Source organism: Poromitra crassiceps (genome assembly GCF_964638095.1).
Source record: "Poromitra crassiceps genome assembly, contig: HAP1_SCAFFOLD_1933, whole genome shotgun sequence".
Lineage (NCBI taxonomy): Eukaryota > Metazoa > Chordata > Actinopteri > Beryciformes > Melamphaidae > Poromitra > Poromitra crassiceps.
The window spans coordinates 1-15,541 of NW_028150483.1; the positions used below are offsets into that span (position 1 = coordinate 1).

At 45.0% G+C, this 15,541-nt stretch overlaps 1 protein-coding gene across 1 annotated transcript; it reads left to right on the forward strand.

Moving 5' to 3' along the window:
- Positions 1-1,280: 1,280 nt before the first annotated feature.
- On the forward strand, positions 1,281-11,715 carry LOC310772087 (phosphorylase b kinase regulatory subunit alpha, liver isoform-like; the record flags this gene model as incomplete). Its single annotated transcript, XM_083664552.1, has 14 exons — positions 1,281-1,420; positions 1,534-1,707; positions 3,412-3,521; positions 3,673-3,809; positions 4,421-4,583; positions 5,376-5,455; positions 5,583-5,661; positions 5,858-5,987; positions 6,431-6,532; positions 6,754-6,872; positions 8,266-8,319; positions 9,568-9,801; positions 9,943-10,143; positions 10,721-11,715. Coding segments are annotated over 14 exons (1,897 nt in total), but the record flags the coding sequence as incomplete, so codon positions are not given.
- Between the last annotated feature and the right edge of the window lie 3,826 nt (positions 11,716-15,541).

Genomic DNA, 15,541 nt, shown 5'->3' on the forward strand with positions numbered 1-15,541 from the left:
AGTGCAGGTGTTTATGAGTCCTGAGTGTGTGTGTGTGCCTGCAGTGCAGGTGTTTATGAGTCCTGAGTGTGCGTGTGCCTGCAGTGCAGGTGTTTATGAGTCCTGAGTGTGTGTGTGTGTGTGCCTGCAGTGCAGGTGTTTATGAGTCCTGAGTGTGCGTGTGCCTGCAGTGCAGGTGTTTATGAGTCCTGAGTGTGTGTGTGCCTGCAGGGTGCAGGTGTTTATGAGTCCTGAGTGTGTGTGTGCCTGCAGTGCAGGTGTTTATGAGTCCTGAGTGTGTGTGTGGCTGCAGGGTGCAGGTGTTAATGAGTCCTGAGTGTGTGTGTGCCTGCAGGGTGCAGGTGTTTATGAGTCCTGAGTGTGCGTGTGCCTGCAGGGTGCAGGTGTTTATGAGTCCTGAGTGTGTGTGTGCCTGCAGGGTGCAGGTGTTTATGAGTCCTGAGTGTGTGTGTGCCTGCAGGGTGCAGGTGTTAATGAGTCCTGAGTGTGTGTGTGCCTGCAGGGTGCAGGTGTTTATGAGTCCTGAGTGTGCGTGTGCCTGCAGGGTGCAGGTGTTTATGAGTCCTGAGTGTGCGTGTGCCTGCAGGGTGCAGGTGTTTATGAGTCCTGAGTGTGCGTGTGCCTGCAGGGTGCAGGTGTTTATTAGTCCTGAGTGTGTGTGTGCCTGCAGGGTGCAGGTGTTTATGAGTCCTGAGTGTGTGTGTGCCTGCAGTGCAGGTGTTTATGAGTCCTGAGTGTGTGTGTGCCTGCAGGGTGCAGGTGTTTATGAGTCCTGAGTGTGTGTGTGCCTGCAGGGTGCAGGTGTTTATGAGTCATGTGTGTGTGTGTGCCTGCAGGGTGCAGGTGTTTATGAGTCATGTGTGTGTGTGTGCCTGTAGTGCAGGTGTTTATGAGTCATGTGTGTGTGTGCCTGCAGTGCAGGTGTTTATGAGTCATGTGTGTGTGTGTGCCTGTAGTGCAGGTGTTTATGAGTCATGTGTGTGTGTGTGCCTGTAGTGCAGGTGTTTATGAGTCATGTGTGTGTGTGTGCCTGCAGGGTGCAGGTGTTTATGAGTCATGTGTGTGTGTGTGCCTGTAGTGCAGGTGTTTATGAGTCATGTGTGTGTGTGTGCCTGCAGTGCAGGTGTTTATGAGTCATGTGTGTGTGTGTGCCTGTAGTGCAGGTGTTTATGAGTCATGTGTGTGTGTGTGCCTGTAGTGCAGGTGTTTATGAGTCATGTGTGTGTGTGTGCCTGCAGGGTGCAGGTGTTTATGAGTCATGTGTGTGTGTGTGCCTGCAGGGTGCAGGTGTCAGACCTCTCCAGTTTCCAGACCACTTCCTTCCACACTCGACTCAGTTTCTTAGACGAGGAGAATGATGACAGCTTCCTGGAGGTGGAGGAAGAGGAAGAGGAGGAGGACAGCAGCTGTGGGCCTTCAGGTAGCCCACAAAGTGTTTGCATACAGAGGCAAGATTAGCCAATTAAGTGTAAGTATAAGTAATCAGGTGTATTTCAATCATAATTGATGGCTATTCTCTCCTCTCCTCTCCAGGCAGCTCAGAAGGCATGCTTGACCAGTACCTCACCCAGCTGCTGCACAGCACCACCACCAAGTGTCATCTCCCTCCCATCCAGCAGGGTGGGCTGCACCATGTCTTCAGTGCTGAACACACCACCAGAGACATCCTGTCTCTCATGGCCCAGGTTCAGGGCCTCCACATGCCCAGTGAGTTACCAAAAATCCAATGAATCGCCCAAGATTGTAGGTGAGGAAATCCTTATCCTCCTGTAAAACCAGCTATTGGCCATTGACAACTGCCTGAACACGTGGCACGGTGGCGCCTCAGTCACAGCAAGAAGGTCCTGGGTTCGATTCCCACCTGGGTCATACAAGAATCTAACCTGACGCTGCCAGACGGTTTAGCTCCACATTAACGTTTCACTAAACCAGTCGATCTGGGAATGCAGTAACCTGACCCGCTGACGGAGGCGGGCACTTTTTCCAAGCTACTTGGCAGGTGATTGGATGACCCATCTGTCTATCACCGCTGGTGCGTGTTAACTTCAACCAATCAGATCGCCATGCCTCTGACGTCACGTTTGTGACCGGTAGTCTATCATTGATTGAGTCCTCACCGTCCTCATCGTCGTAAAGTTGCCTTCGAAACATGACGTTAGATTATAACAAACTAGTTGTGTGGCTTAGCCTTCCCAAATGTTGAGGGTCGTTTTTTAGAATTTAATACATAGAATTGGGAACGTTACATTCAATTTCATTCAGACTGCCTGTCACTTCCGCGGCGGCAGCCATGTTGACGAGTGAAAAGAACTACAAAGACCATCTACCCACTACTTGCCCAGACGAGCCTAAGCCCGCCTAAGGCTGCCGCTGATTCGTCGAGCCGGCCATGGTTCGGCCAATCATCTTAACGGCCTGTGCATGACAAGATGGATTACGTCGAGAGAATCTCTTTTGATCTCGCGAGGTTATCCATCTTGCAAGCAAGGTTAACAAGAATCCCATGCGTGTGACTGCATGCATGTGTTGTGGTCGGTGTCATGTGACAAATAAAGACGGGTTTGTCCGTCTGGTTCTTCTTCTTCATCTACATAGACAACGTGATTGAGATGATCACATCTAGATGATCTCCAGCGCAGCTACAATGGTGGAGTCTGATAGCAGAAAATGTTTCAGCGATCTAAAACATTGAGGGTAAATGGCAGAATTTGGTGTCAGTCGCTCAGATTGGAAGAGCAGGCCTAGACTCGTCATTTTGCACTGCATTCAACAATCACATGGGGGAGACGTCCATCGTAGAAGAGAGACAGAGAAACCAGTTTCTCCACCGACAGGAGCTTCAATGGGCCAGAATGCAATGTAGCCACACGACATGTGTTTTGAGTCAAGAGACAAGAGTCTTGTTTTTCTCGACTGGCAGACCTCTCGCTTCACTAGTCACTATCACTCTCTCCACCAACAAGGGTATAACCCACAGCTGAAGAGAGAAAAATCACACCTCTTCTCTGGAGGTTGTCCAAAGGCATTCTGGGAAACGTAGGCTATCTGAAGCAGGAGTAGGCGAGGGCAGGTTGAAGGGAGAAATTACACTTTCACACCATCACAAAATAACTCCTGCAAGGCATCACATATTGACGATATATAACCCATTGATACCTGATGCAGCATTTGTGTGCGTATCCCTTTAAGACCGCGAACCGCGTTAACGCGGTTCGCTGTCTTAAAGGGATACGCACACAAATGAGGGATATACACGCAAATGCTGCATCAGGTATCAATGGGTTAACAGTCTAGTATTTGAGGGTGGAACTTCCCTTTAATACTATGTTGTGCTCTCTCTCTCTCTCTCTCTCTCTCTCTCTCTCTCTCTCTCTCTCTCTCTCTCTCTCTCTCTATCTCTCTCTCTCTCAGAGTCATCCATGTATCTACCTGTGACTGTTGCCAGGACCAAACACCGCAGATCTCTCAACCTACTTGAAGTTCCCCATCCTCAGCAGGCCTCACACAAAAAGCAGCACAAGGTTGGCACAACACATCGCCGCACAAGCAACCTTGTTTCAACGTGGACTAAATAGCTCTGTATCTCTTACGTTGTAAGAGACTTAAGCATTTAGCCCTGCTTTTCTCTGATGCTTAAATTGTGTCACTGACTCTTACCTTCCCTCACACAAGTGTCACAGTGGTGCTGATCTGCACCTGCCTCGAGACGCGCAGGGCAACACAGACTTTGCCGGGCTGGTGAGGCAGCTGAGAGAGTGCCCCACTCTGCAGGACCAGGCAGACATCCTCTACATCCTGTACAGTATGAAGTATGCACACGGACGCACACACACACACACACACACACGCGCGCGCACACACACACACACACACACATAGTGTACCTCTTGGCACTCTAAGGCAGCGGTCACACTGGTCCATCAGAAAGCAGACAGAATGAGGCCATTTACACCTGGCGCTAACATGCGTTTTGGGTGAACAGATTGCAATCCTTCTTCAATGTGTTTTGGGGGTGTTTACACCTGTACTTTCAAGTGATAAAAGACAATCTGATTGCAATCTGATCACCAAAAACGCATGTTAATGCCAGGTGTAAATGGCCTCAATGATTGATATATGATTGATTTTTGCCTGGTGGCCCGTTTGCAATGTCAACATGGTGGGCGTGGCAAAGTACAATAACGATGCTACTTCATAGAAAAACATAATTAACAGACTATACAGTTGCATAAGAAACGGACCTGGAAAACCTAAAACCATCCCAGTGTTAAACAGACCTGTCTTTATGGAAACTCAATGAAAATCAATTCAAATGAACATACAGGGACAGACACAGTGTGGCCGCCACCAATCTGGTGGTGATTTAAAATAAATTGTTGTAATAATAACTGAGTGTTCTGTGCTGTCTACTGCTGAGCAGAGGAGCTGATTGGCTGGTTGAGGTGTGGGGCCCGGGCCAGGGCGGGGCTAGTGTGTACTCTCTGCTGGAGGAGCTGTATGTGCAGGCCGGAGCCTGTAAGGAGTGGGGCCTCATCAGATACATCTCTGGGATACTGCGCAAGAGAGTGGAGGTCCTGGCTGAGGTCAGTTTGTGCCATTTTCAGTGTAACAGTTTTCAAGGAGCTGTCCATCAGCAAGGCGTTTAATGTCGTCGTTTTTTAACAGTGTAATGATTTGGGCCGGCCCACTTGCAATACCTCCCTGGCCCACCAGAGGGCCGCGGCTCACAGGTTGAGAGTCGCTGATCTACAAAATGTCAACGTTCAGAAAAGTGTTATTTGATCTCCACACACTATGTAACCCACAGGCCTGACTTAGCCCTAAACCTAAATGTAAACCTAGCTCAGACTAGGGCTGGGTATTGGCAAGGAGCTCACGATATGATAGGCAGTTAGTTTAAAATGAGCAGCATGCCCTTACACAGTAATTTACTGAAAATGAAATTAGCTGTGTACCACCCAGGTAGTGTAATAATATGTACATCACTTTATGTTGATAATTTAGTGGACAAACTGAGTCAAAACTACTGAGTTTTGAGTTGCTGTTACTGAACGTACTGAAATAAAAAGTATTTGTATTGTGTCACTGAACACACGGCTGTGCAAAAAATCGATATGGCGATATATCACGATATTTTTCTGAAATATCGATACAGTATTGTGGGGGGAAAATATTGCGATATATTGCTGTATCGATTTTATTGCACAGCCCTAGCTCAGACACTGAATATTCTAGAGACAAATGTTCTCACAATTATGAATATCAGTTCGACTTTTGAGTGTTATTGTCACTTGATAGGAAGTTGTGTATATCAACACTGGACTGTATAAAGTGTGACTTATTGTTTTTACTTGTTTTTTATTGTTATTCCACAGGCCTGCACAGATCTTATCTCCCATAATAAGCAGCTGACAGTGGGTCTACCTCCTGAACCCAGGGAAAGAGTTATCACAGCGTAAGTTATCTGGTAGACAGCCACACCAGTAAAAAACTGGTGTGGCTGTAGTGAATAAACGTTTAGGCTTAGTTGAAATAATGATTGGAGAGTAAACCGAGTCTTCCTCCTTCCTGTCTCTGTCCAGTCCGCTTCCTCCCGAGGAGCTGAACACTCTGATCTATGAAGCCAGTGGTCAGGACATCAGTATAGCTGTACTCACTCAGGTACAACTTCAAAGTCAACTATAGGGCTTCTTCAAGATCTCTTGAAGGCACTGATCTTAATGGCATTAACTGTGTGTGTGTGTGTGTGTGTGTGTGTGTGTGTGTGTGTGTGTGTGTGTGTGTGTGTGTGTGTGTGTGTGTGTGTGTGTGTGTGTGTGTGTGTGTGTGTGTGTGTGTGTGTGTGTGTTGGTCATAGGAAATCATGGTCTATCTAGCTATGTACGTGCGCTCACAGCCTGCTCTGTTTGGGGACATGCTCAGACTCAGGATAGGACTCATCATGCAAGTGATGGCCACTGAGCTGGCTCGCAGCCTACACTGCTCTGGTAGGAAGCACACACACACGCACACACACACAGACGCACACACACACACACACAGACGCACACACACACACACACACACACAGACGCACACACACACACACACACACACACACACACACACACACAGACGCACACACACACACACACAGACGCACACACACACACACACACACACACACACACACACACACACACAGACGCACACACACACACACACACACACACACACACACACACACACACACACACACAGACGCACACACACACACACACACACACACACACACACACACACACACACACACACACACACACACACACACACACACACACACACACACACACACACACACACACAGACACACACACACACACACTACACACACACACACAGAAAAGGACCCTCTACAATAGGAATGGAAATGTGTGTCATACTTGTGTAGGTGAGGAGGCCTCTGAGAGCCTGATGAGCCTGAGTCCGTCCGACATGAAGAACCTGCTGCATCACATCCTCAGTGGCAAAGAGTTTGGAGTGGAGAAAAGCAGTGAGTCTCTTCCCAATTGTTTTCAGTTTGGGTACCACTGGTATAGAGGGATGAAGAGAGAGTGAGACGAGGAATGAGGTAGGATGAGACAGGTCAGAATGAGGTGAAGGCCGATAGAGCCAATGAGAGAGATGAAACGGATAAATTGATGGACAAGGAAGTGGGGAAAAGGTGAAAGGATGATTTGACAGCATGATCATGTTTGTATCTCCATGCATCAGTGCGCCCCGTCCAGTCAGCAACCAGCAGCCCTGCCATCTCCATCCATGAGCTCGGCCACACTGGAGCCACCAAGACGGAACGCACAGGACTACGCAAGCTGAAGAGCCAGATGAAGCAGGTGACGAGCACACAGCATCAAACAGATGTACCATCAGAAACTGAAAACCTGTATAAATATGGAATGCTGTGGCGCGTGCTTTGCTATTATTGATCTATCAATCACCCTGTAGTTTTTCTCAGAATAACACTCTCCTTGGTTCTGATTGCAGCTGGATGACTCTCGGCCGCTGAGTGTGGGTTGGGTTTGATAACGTCTGTGGGCATGTTCTCGTCTCTAACCGCTAAACAACAGAGTCGCTGGCTAAACCCTATTCATAAACCACATGCTGCCTCTATCACATTTTGACATATTCGTGAGCGTGAGCTAGATGATCACAATGTGAATTCAGATCTTCATTAAGCCGCTTTCACGAATAGACCCTTTTCACGGGGGCCATTTTGTGTCGAAAAAGACAGGGTAAACACAGGTGCAAGCAAATAAATGAATGATAAAATAATCATTCATTCATTCATTCACAGGTGCAAGCAAAACACTAACGAGGGTTTCCCTCATTAGTGTTTTGGTTGCACCTGTGTTTTCCCTTAGCCTGGTAAACCAGCCGGTCACGTGAACTCACATCTCATTTGGTTCTTCGTTCCCGTCTGGCCTGAAGCCTTCTCAACAGTCTTAGCAGTGGGCTAGGGTTTTTATTGTTTTTTATTGTTGGGCGGGTGTACTTGCCTTGACAGACAACTCCTTCAGCCAATCAGCGTTGGATCCAGTCAAACCCAAATCCACTCGGGAGAACGGCAAAAACATTTTCCGCCCAGAAACTGCGCTGTTGCGGCGATACTGCTGTACTTGTTTAATTGTTGTCATTGAGTCTATTTCTGCAATAACTGCACTTTATGGCTGTTTAAACTCGTCAAACGTTGGCATTACTTCTCGAGGCAGACAGGCAAGGAGGCAGCCATTACTGTTTTGCTAGCGACGTTCCTGATTGGCCGGTTACGATGACAACTACGAGGCGGGTCGCTGATTGGCTCGTCCGCTTTGCAGTTTCTGCAGAAGCCCTCCCAGAGTTGAGGCCAGACGGTCTGGTAGAACAAAATGAAATGTGAGCTCACGTGACCGGCTGGTTTACCAGGCTAGTTTTCCCTGCTTTTTCGACACAAGATGGCCCCCGTGAAAAGGGTCTATCCATCCCTCTCACAGCGCTTTATCATTTCAGCATGGTGGCATCATTTGTTTGTTGAATGGTCTTGTTCGTAATTATTTCCAAGAGTCTTTCTTCCACATCAGGTGCCTGTTGTACTGTTGACTTACATTGTTAATTTCATAGACCAAACATTTATGAATCAAATGTGCTGTGATATCATCTGGAGTCTAGTGTGAGAATGAGATGCCTTCTCAAACTCACTCATGAATTGAAGTACGATTCCTGTCATCTGTCATCCATGTCCATCTGTAGATCTTTGGTGGAGGTCTTTCCACCGGTAGCAACGTCACCTCTCCCCGCTCGACGGTAAACATTTCACCCTACAGCACATCTGCTTCAGTTCAGCTTTTGTTTGCCTCGGCCTACCTAAAGTAGCCGTAGTTATTAGATATTGATTATAGACATCCTAAAGGCATTCTCCATTCATATTTCATATTTCATGTTGGTCCAATAGGCAGCACGTGTCTTAATGTGTCGGCTTAATTAAAGGAGATTTATTTTTATTTATTTTTTACTAACTGGACCTTATTTTCACCTTAGTTGATCTTAAATCGTATCTATTTGAGGCGGGCTAACGTTATATTGATTACAATATAACGTATTTATAACGGGGGCCATACAACAGGAGCTTCTACTGTATCTCTACCAATGAGACACACAGAGACAGGCTGAACACGCTGCAGGAAGCTAAATACACTGTTCATTTTCTCATTGTCTCTAAGATAGAATAAGCATATGAGCCACTGTGTGGCAGAAAATAAGCTATTTATAGGATGTAAATGCAGTGCACAGTTACCACATGGCCATGTGGCCTCTGTTCCAGGCCATTCTAACTCTATACTGCATTATTTTCAGACATTTCTGTTCTGGGTTACTAGTATAAGATCAACTAAGCTGAAAAAAAACAGAATTCTCCTTTAACTATATTGCATTGCCAAGTGTGCTATTAGCTATAGCATGATGTTGATGTTCTTGCATGTTGGTTGCATGGACTGTATGACTGCATCAGTGTTAGAAGAGCCATGTTTCATGTGTGTGGGAGAGAGAGAGACACAGAGAGTGAAAGAGAGTCAACACTTACAGATCCTTTCCAAAAAATTAGAATATCATGGAAAAGTTTTTTTTTTCCATAATTCCTTTCAAAAAGTGAAACTTTCATAGATTATAGATTCATTACACACAAAGTGAAATATTTCTAGCTTATATTTGTTTCATTTTTGTTTCATTTCAGATGTATGAAAATACACCCTAACCCTAACCCTAAAAAGTATTAAAAATATAATATTTGTTTCATTTTTCATAATTTTGGCCTACAGCTTCAGAAAACCCCCAAAACAGTATTTCAAGAATTTTGAATGGTGTGAAGAAAATCAGCAGTTACTTCTCAGTTATGACTGACTCCAGCCTCAGTCCACTCCCTCTGAATCTCTGCCAAAAAAAATTAATCGTCTTTGCTTGACAATCCGCTGAAGCCCACGTTCATCCATGGTATTTCCATGATATTCAAAATTTTTGGAAAGGATCTGTATATAACTTGTTGTCCTCCATCCACAGCGTTGTAGCAGTCCCTCCACCCCTAGCGGGATCCTGTCTCCGGTGGGCACTGGTCCAGGTGACGGACAGCTGCACTGGGAGGAGAGGCAGGGTCAGTGGCTGAGGAGGCGCAGGCTGGACGGGGCGATCAACAGAGTGCCGATGGGTTTCTACCAGAAGGTCTGGAAGATCCTCCAGAAGTGCCACGGCCTGTCCATCGATGGCTACGTCTTGCCCTCCTCTACCACTCGAGAGGTAGAAGAAGCCTCCGATCTGAGCGAGATCTAGAACTGAGAGGCATCCGTTTTCTCTTGGTTCACTGTCGTACGTCTCTACAGTCAGATGAGCTGGCTTTAGGGCTTCATGGGTGTGTTGACTTCTGTTTGTGCACTGCAGATGACAGAGGGAGAGATCAAGTTTGCCGTCCAAGTGGAGTCGGTGCTGAACCACGTCCCTCAACCAGAATACCGGCAGCTACTGGTGGAGACTGTGATGGTTCTGGGCCTGGTTGCCGATGTGGATGTGGACAACATTGGCGGCATCATCCACGTAGACCGCATCCTACACATGGCCAATGAGCTCTTCCTCACTGACCAGGTACTACCACCTTCTGCACTGCGTCGACATTAATATAACACAATAGAGAGGCAAAGTGAACGTCACTTCCTGCTTCATCAGCACTGTACCAGAGATTTCCATCCGCCATTTATTTTCCCATAGACATTTCGTAAAATGCGTATAATTTTTTTTTACTAGGTCAAACCAAACGGTTCAGATATATTTAGAATTGGGAGACCATAGAACTCAGACCAAACTTAGGACTTCATGGGTGTGTTGACTTGTGTTTGTGCACTGCAGATGACAGAGCAAAACTCAGACCAAAACTTAAAAAACAACATCGAAAAAATATTTTCTTTAAATCCACCGTTTTTTTTGTCAGAGTGAAATGTTATGTGGTCTCTACTGTTTCTAAATATATCTGAACCGTTTGGTTTTACCAAGTAAAACAATTTTTATAAGCATTTTACGAAATGCCTATGGGAAAATAAATGGCGGATGAAAATCTCTGGTAGAGTGCTGAAGCAGGAAGTGACGTTCCACTTTGGCTCTCTGGACAGGGGCATTTATTTTGCACATAAACTGCCATCACTTACTTTGACCTCTCCATCCCCAGAAATCCCACAGTGCTAATGACTATTTTCTGGAGAGGGACCCAGCCACCGGCATCTGCAACTTCTTCTTTGACAGCGCCCCTAGTGGCAGCTATGGCACCATGACCTATCTGTCCAAAGCTGTGGTCACGTACATCCAAGACTTCCTACCGAGTTCCAGCTGCCTGATGCAGTGAAGGCTCGGACCAGCAGGTGTCACTGTTCCTGACAGATGTTGTAGCATGACATGTAGGTCAAATCTGAAGAGATGCGTTGTGTAACCGAAGGATCCACTGACCAGAGGCAGCAAAGCTTCTTATTATCGGCTCATATAATTAACATGGTGCTTGTTTGATTAACTTCATAATGAGTATTTGATTCAATGAATGCTATAGCTCTAATATATTGAGGTAACGCATCGCCTTGGCAGCTGATTGCAAACCACTATTTTATTTAATTTGTGACCCTATTTATTACTTTTAACATGCTGCTCAAATATGATATAGTTACAGCCAATAACTAACATGCATAGCATGAATATATCTTACCAAGACAGCAGGTATGTTTGCACTCTTAGTCTTGTATGTGTGAGGATTTAGCCTCAATTACATGAGCAGTTAACTGTCCTATGATTGGATATGCCTATCTGTTTTTGTGACCAAGTGTTTTTAAATCCTAATTTTGCGGAATGCCACAGGAGATTGTGTTTGTCTGTGCTATGTTGTTTGTATTGTACATTGAGTGAAAAATAATCTGAAAATGTGTCCATCTGTCTTCATACAGTATGAATGTGACACCTCTGGTATGTCTTGTACGTATTTACTGACGCCCACGTCGTTACCATAGCAACCCATGCACTTGAAAATCAGATTTGTGGCAGTGCAGACCAAGCCCCCAGGAATAGCGCTGGGCTGTGAAGCCATTTGAACATGGTGGCGAAGCTCTGTATTGCAAGTCATGTGACGCCATGCAGCCCAGAAAGGAAAATTCCCATCCACTTGCATGGGAACCCCGGCAGCTGTTAAACCCAGGGGAATATTTTTCGGGTGTCACTCAAAGTATAAAACGACTCTTTTAATGATCAAATAATTGTTTATGGAGCATTTTTTCTTCAGAAGCCACTAAGAGCCGTATACGGTTGTATTTTCTTCATCTACATCTACATCCATGGGTGGGAGGGGTGGGAGACGTCATGGAACACATGCGCACTTCGCCTTGGGCCGCATGGTCAGGAAGTAAAACCAGGAAGAAAAACCCCCCATGATGGCTTCATGCTCCAGTGAGCAGCCTCCGTCCGAATGCATGGGTGGGGGTGGCTCATCCCCTATCCAGTTATTTTAATACATCTGTGGTGCAGACACACTCCCAAATCAGATTTGGGAAACCAATCAAGGTAATCATGATCAATGACTTTATCAGCAAATCAGATTTGCCTGTAATGTGAACACGGCCTTTGAATCTGGCCTGGGATCTGTGTCACATGTCATTCCCCTCTCTTTCCTGACTATCAGCTAGCCAAATCAAGTGAAGGCATAAAAGGGGAACATAGCCTCGTCCTCACAGTTTCTAGTTTGGCAAAAGTTGCCATTTTATCCTTGAACTCTTGCCCCACAACACGCCTGCGCACAGTGAAGCCCTGCAGGGCTTACGGGCGTAAAAAGCCTGAAGGATCTGCTTGACCTCAGCCTGTACGAGTGCTGCTGTTAGATGACCGCTTAGGTCACATGACCATTATGAATTTAACTATGTCTTAGGTCACATGACCATATGAACTAAACTGTGTCTCAGGAAGACGACAGGTGTACGGCTCTAAGACACTTTAAAGTAAACTAAGCATATGAGCTCAAAGGTAAGAAGGCCTGAGAGATCATGAGAAGGTCAGGTGTTCCATTAGCTGAAGAAGTCTTGTCGTGTTTGTCCAGACAATCTCCCTTAGACACACACCTGTATTGCACCATATGGATGTGTGTGTGTGTGTGTGTGTGTGTGCACATAGAGGCACAGTGACAAGTCCAGACAGATGTGGGATCAGTGTGAGCTATGCACACAGTATCACACCCTGGTCTCATTCAACTGCTGCAGCCTACAGCTTCAGTAATACCACAAATACAACGATCCAGAAGTTTGGCCCTCCTTCATACAATCAATCAATCAATCAATCTTTATTAGCAGACACAAGGTCCAATAAAAACACAGTAAAAAAAAAAACACAACATCAAACAATTAAACAATTAACATCAGCAGATCAAAAAATACTACAATAAGAGCCTGTACCAATGAGCCCAAGTGCTGGACTGATACTTAATTGCACTAAGACAGGGCTGAGTCAGAAGCAAGATTATGATATTCTGAGAAACATTCAGACGACAAATAAATGTATAGGTCAGGTTTCTCAGTAGGGCATGAAAGGTATTGACCCCTACACCACAAAACATTTCACTGGCACTACAACACCTTGGCCTCCCAAGCAGTATTCTCATACAGTCATTGTAGGCCACCTGCAGTTTCTGAATGCTAGCCTGCTTAAACTTGACCCACAAGGGGGCAGTATAAAGCGATGTTACAATAGGCTTTGAACAGGGTTATCTTAATCTCTTCAGAGCAGAAATAAAACTTCTTTCTCAGCATATTTGCTTGTGCATACAACATACGTCGCTGTCTATACATGTCATCGTCATCACTCATATGATCATTAATGATGTGGCCCAGATATTTAGTACTGCTACACACATCCAGCACATAGCCTACAGTCACTATGAATTAAAAACAACACCAACGTAACAATACAACAATTTAGGTCTATTAATATACCAGATGTGTAGTTTTGAATGCAATAGACCAAATCACCGTGACGTCACCATGTAAACAAATTTACTTCCGGGTACCACTTGGGGAAGGCGGCAGGTTTAAATGTGCGTGTTGTCAAATAAATGCTGTCAAACCCTCTCGCTGTTTTCGGCCGACTACTTTCAATTTAAATGGTTAAACGGTTGGTAAACAGTGTTGGGGGTAACTCATTACAAAAGTAACTTATTACATGTAATATATTACTTTTAGCAGTAACTCAGTAATATAACTTATTACTTATAGGATTTCAGTAATATTATACCAGTTACTTTGTCAAGTAACTCAAGTTACAAATTGAGTTACATTTGATTAAATCAAAGCACATATTTAAAAAAAGATACAATAATTTCCTAATCAAACTGTGTGTTTTTATGCAAATAACCACTACAGATGACAATAACAAAGGAAAAGAATAAAATTTAGAATTTTGGATTGTTTACACTGACTTCAAGGCGGTTGAAAAAAGAAATTCGGGATGGTTCTGGGGCAGCGGTCATTCTGCTGCTGCTGTTGTTTTGGCAAAAGTAATGCAAAAGTAGTGTAATAAGTAACGAGTTACTCTACACAGAAAGTAATATTGTAAAGTAACTTATTACTTTCAAATGAAAGTAACTAGTAATATGTAGTATATTACATTTTGAAAGTAACTTGCCCAACACTGTTGGTAAACATGCTTGTCCGACGTATCTAGCCTTTCTTCTGTGTTTGTTTTATGTAGTGTTAGCTAGCTAATAACGTTTGTTTGTCTGTCAAACTCGCTGTTTTTTTGCAGACTCGTGAGAAGAGCCTGGTGACGCGAGGTTATTACAGACAGAGCTACTGACGCCAAGTTAATTTAATTTAGCTTCAAGTCTACTCTGGTCTGGTCCAACAGGTAAATTAGCTAGTCTGGTCTCCACTAACGTTAGTGAAAGTGTTGTTATGAATGATATTAAACAACAACACAACACGGACGAACCATTTTTGTCTTCTTTGTCTGTTTTTGTCTTCAACACGTCAGTTTGTGCCGTCCACCGCCATTATAATGTGTGGACCTCAGGGGTACCCGGAAGTAAATGTAAACATCCCGCTGATTTGGTCTATAGCTTTAAACTGTCAAATGACAGTGACATGGTAGTAGCTAGCCTAGGTAAGATTAAGAGATTTGACATCACAGAAAGCATCCATTGCTATTTTTTTTTAAATAGCCTACTATTAATTAAATTTTTTTTTTAAAGGGACAATCTCAATGGCCAAGGGCCAGCGTGCTCTCCTTAAGTCCGCCCGGGTTGGTAAGTAGTGTGGTTACACAGCACTCCACCTCCCCGTGTCGCTGGCCAGGGGGGAATCGAACCCGGGGCGGTAGTCGAGTCTCTTTATATCAAAGTCGAACACGCTAACCAGTCGGCCAAGGAGACAGTCCCGATATTTGTTATTCTTACCCCCCTGCCATTATCACACAGATCACCACCACCTAACCTTCCTTCCGTCGCTGTCCATTCAATGAACAAACCAAGTGCAGACAATTTATAATAGACCACATGAATGTTGTGACAAAAGTTCACAAAACTAACAGATAGCAAGAAGTCCTCTCGCAAACTGCTTCAAGGATGGGCGGGTTTACAGAAAGTGACCACGCCCATTTATTTGACAGAAAGGGAGGGGGGGGGGGGCATGGGGGGAGACAGGTGAGGTAGCCTATCCCAGAGCCATGGCCTAGCCGATTTAATTAGCGTTTGTAAATGAGGCATTGGATACAAACTTCAAAGCTGCTTCAACCCACAAGGTCTTGAAAACATAACCGTTAACCTACTGAAGAAACTGGAGGTAGCCTACTGTAGTAGGCTACAGAGTTCATAGATAGGCTACATGATGTCCTTCTGATTGGTTGAAAAGGGCAAATTAAAGCTGAGTGACCCAGCATTCATTATTTTTGGCCCATTATGTTTGTTAGCTAAGAGACTGGCTAGTTTGAGTTAGTATGGCCGTTAGAGAGTTTTCTACCAAAATTGTATTAC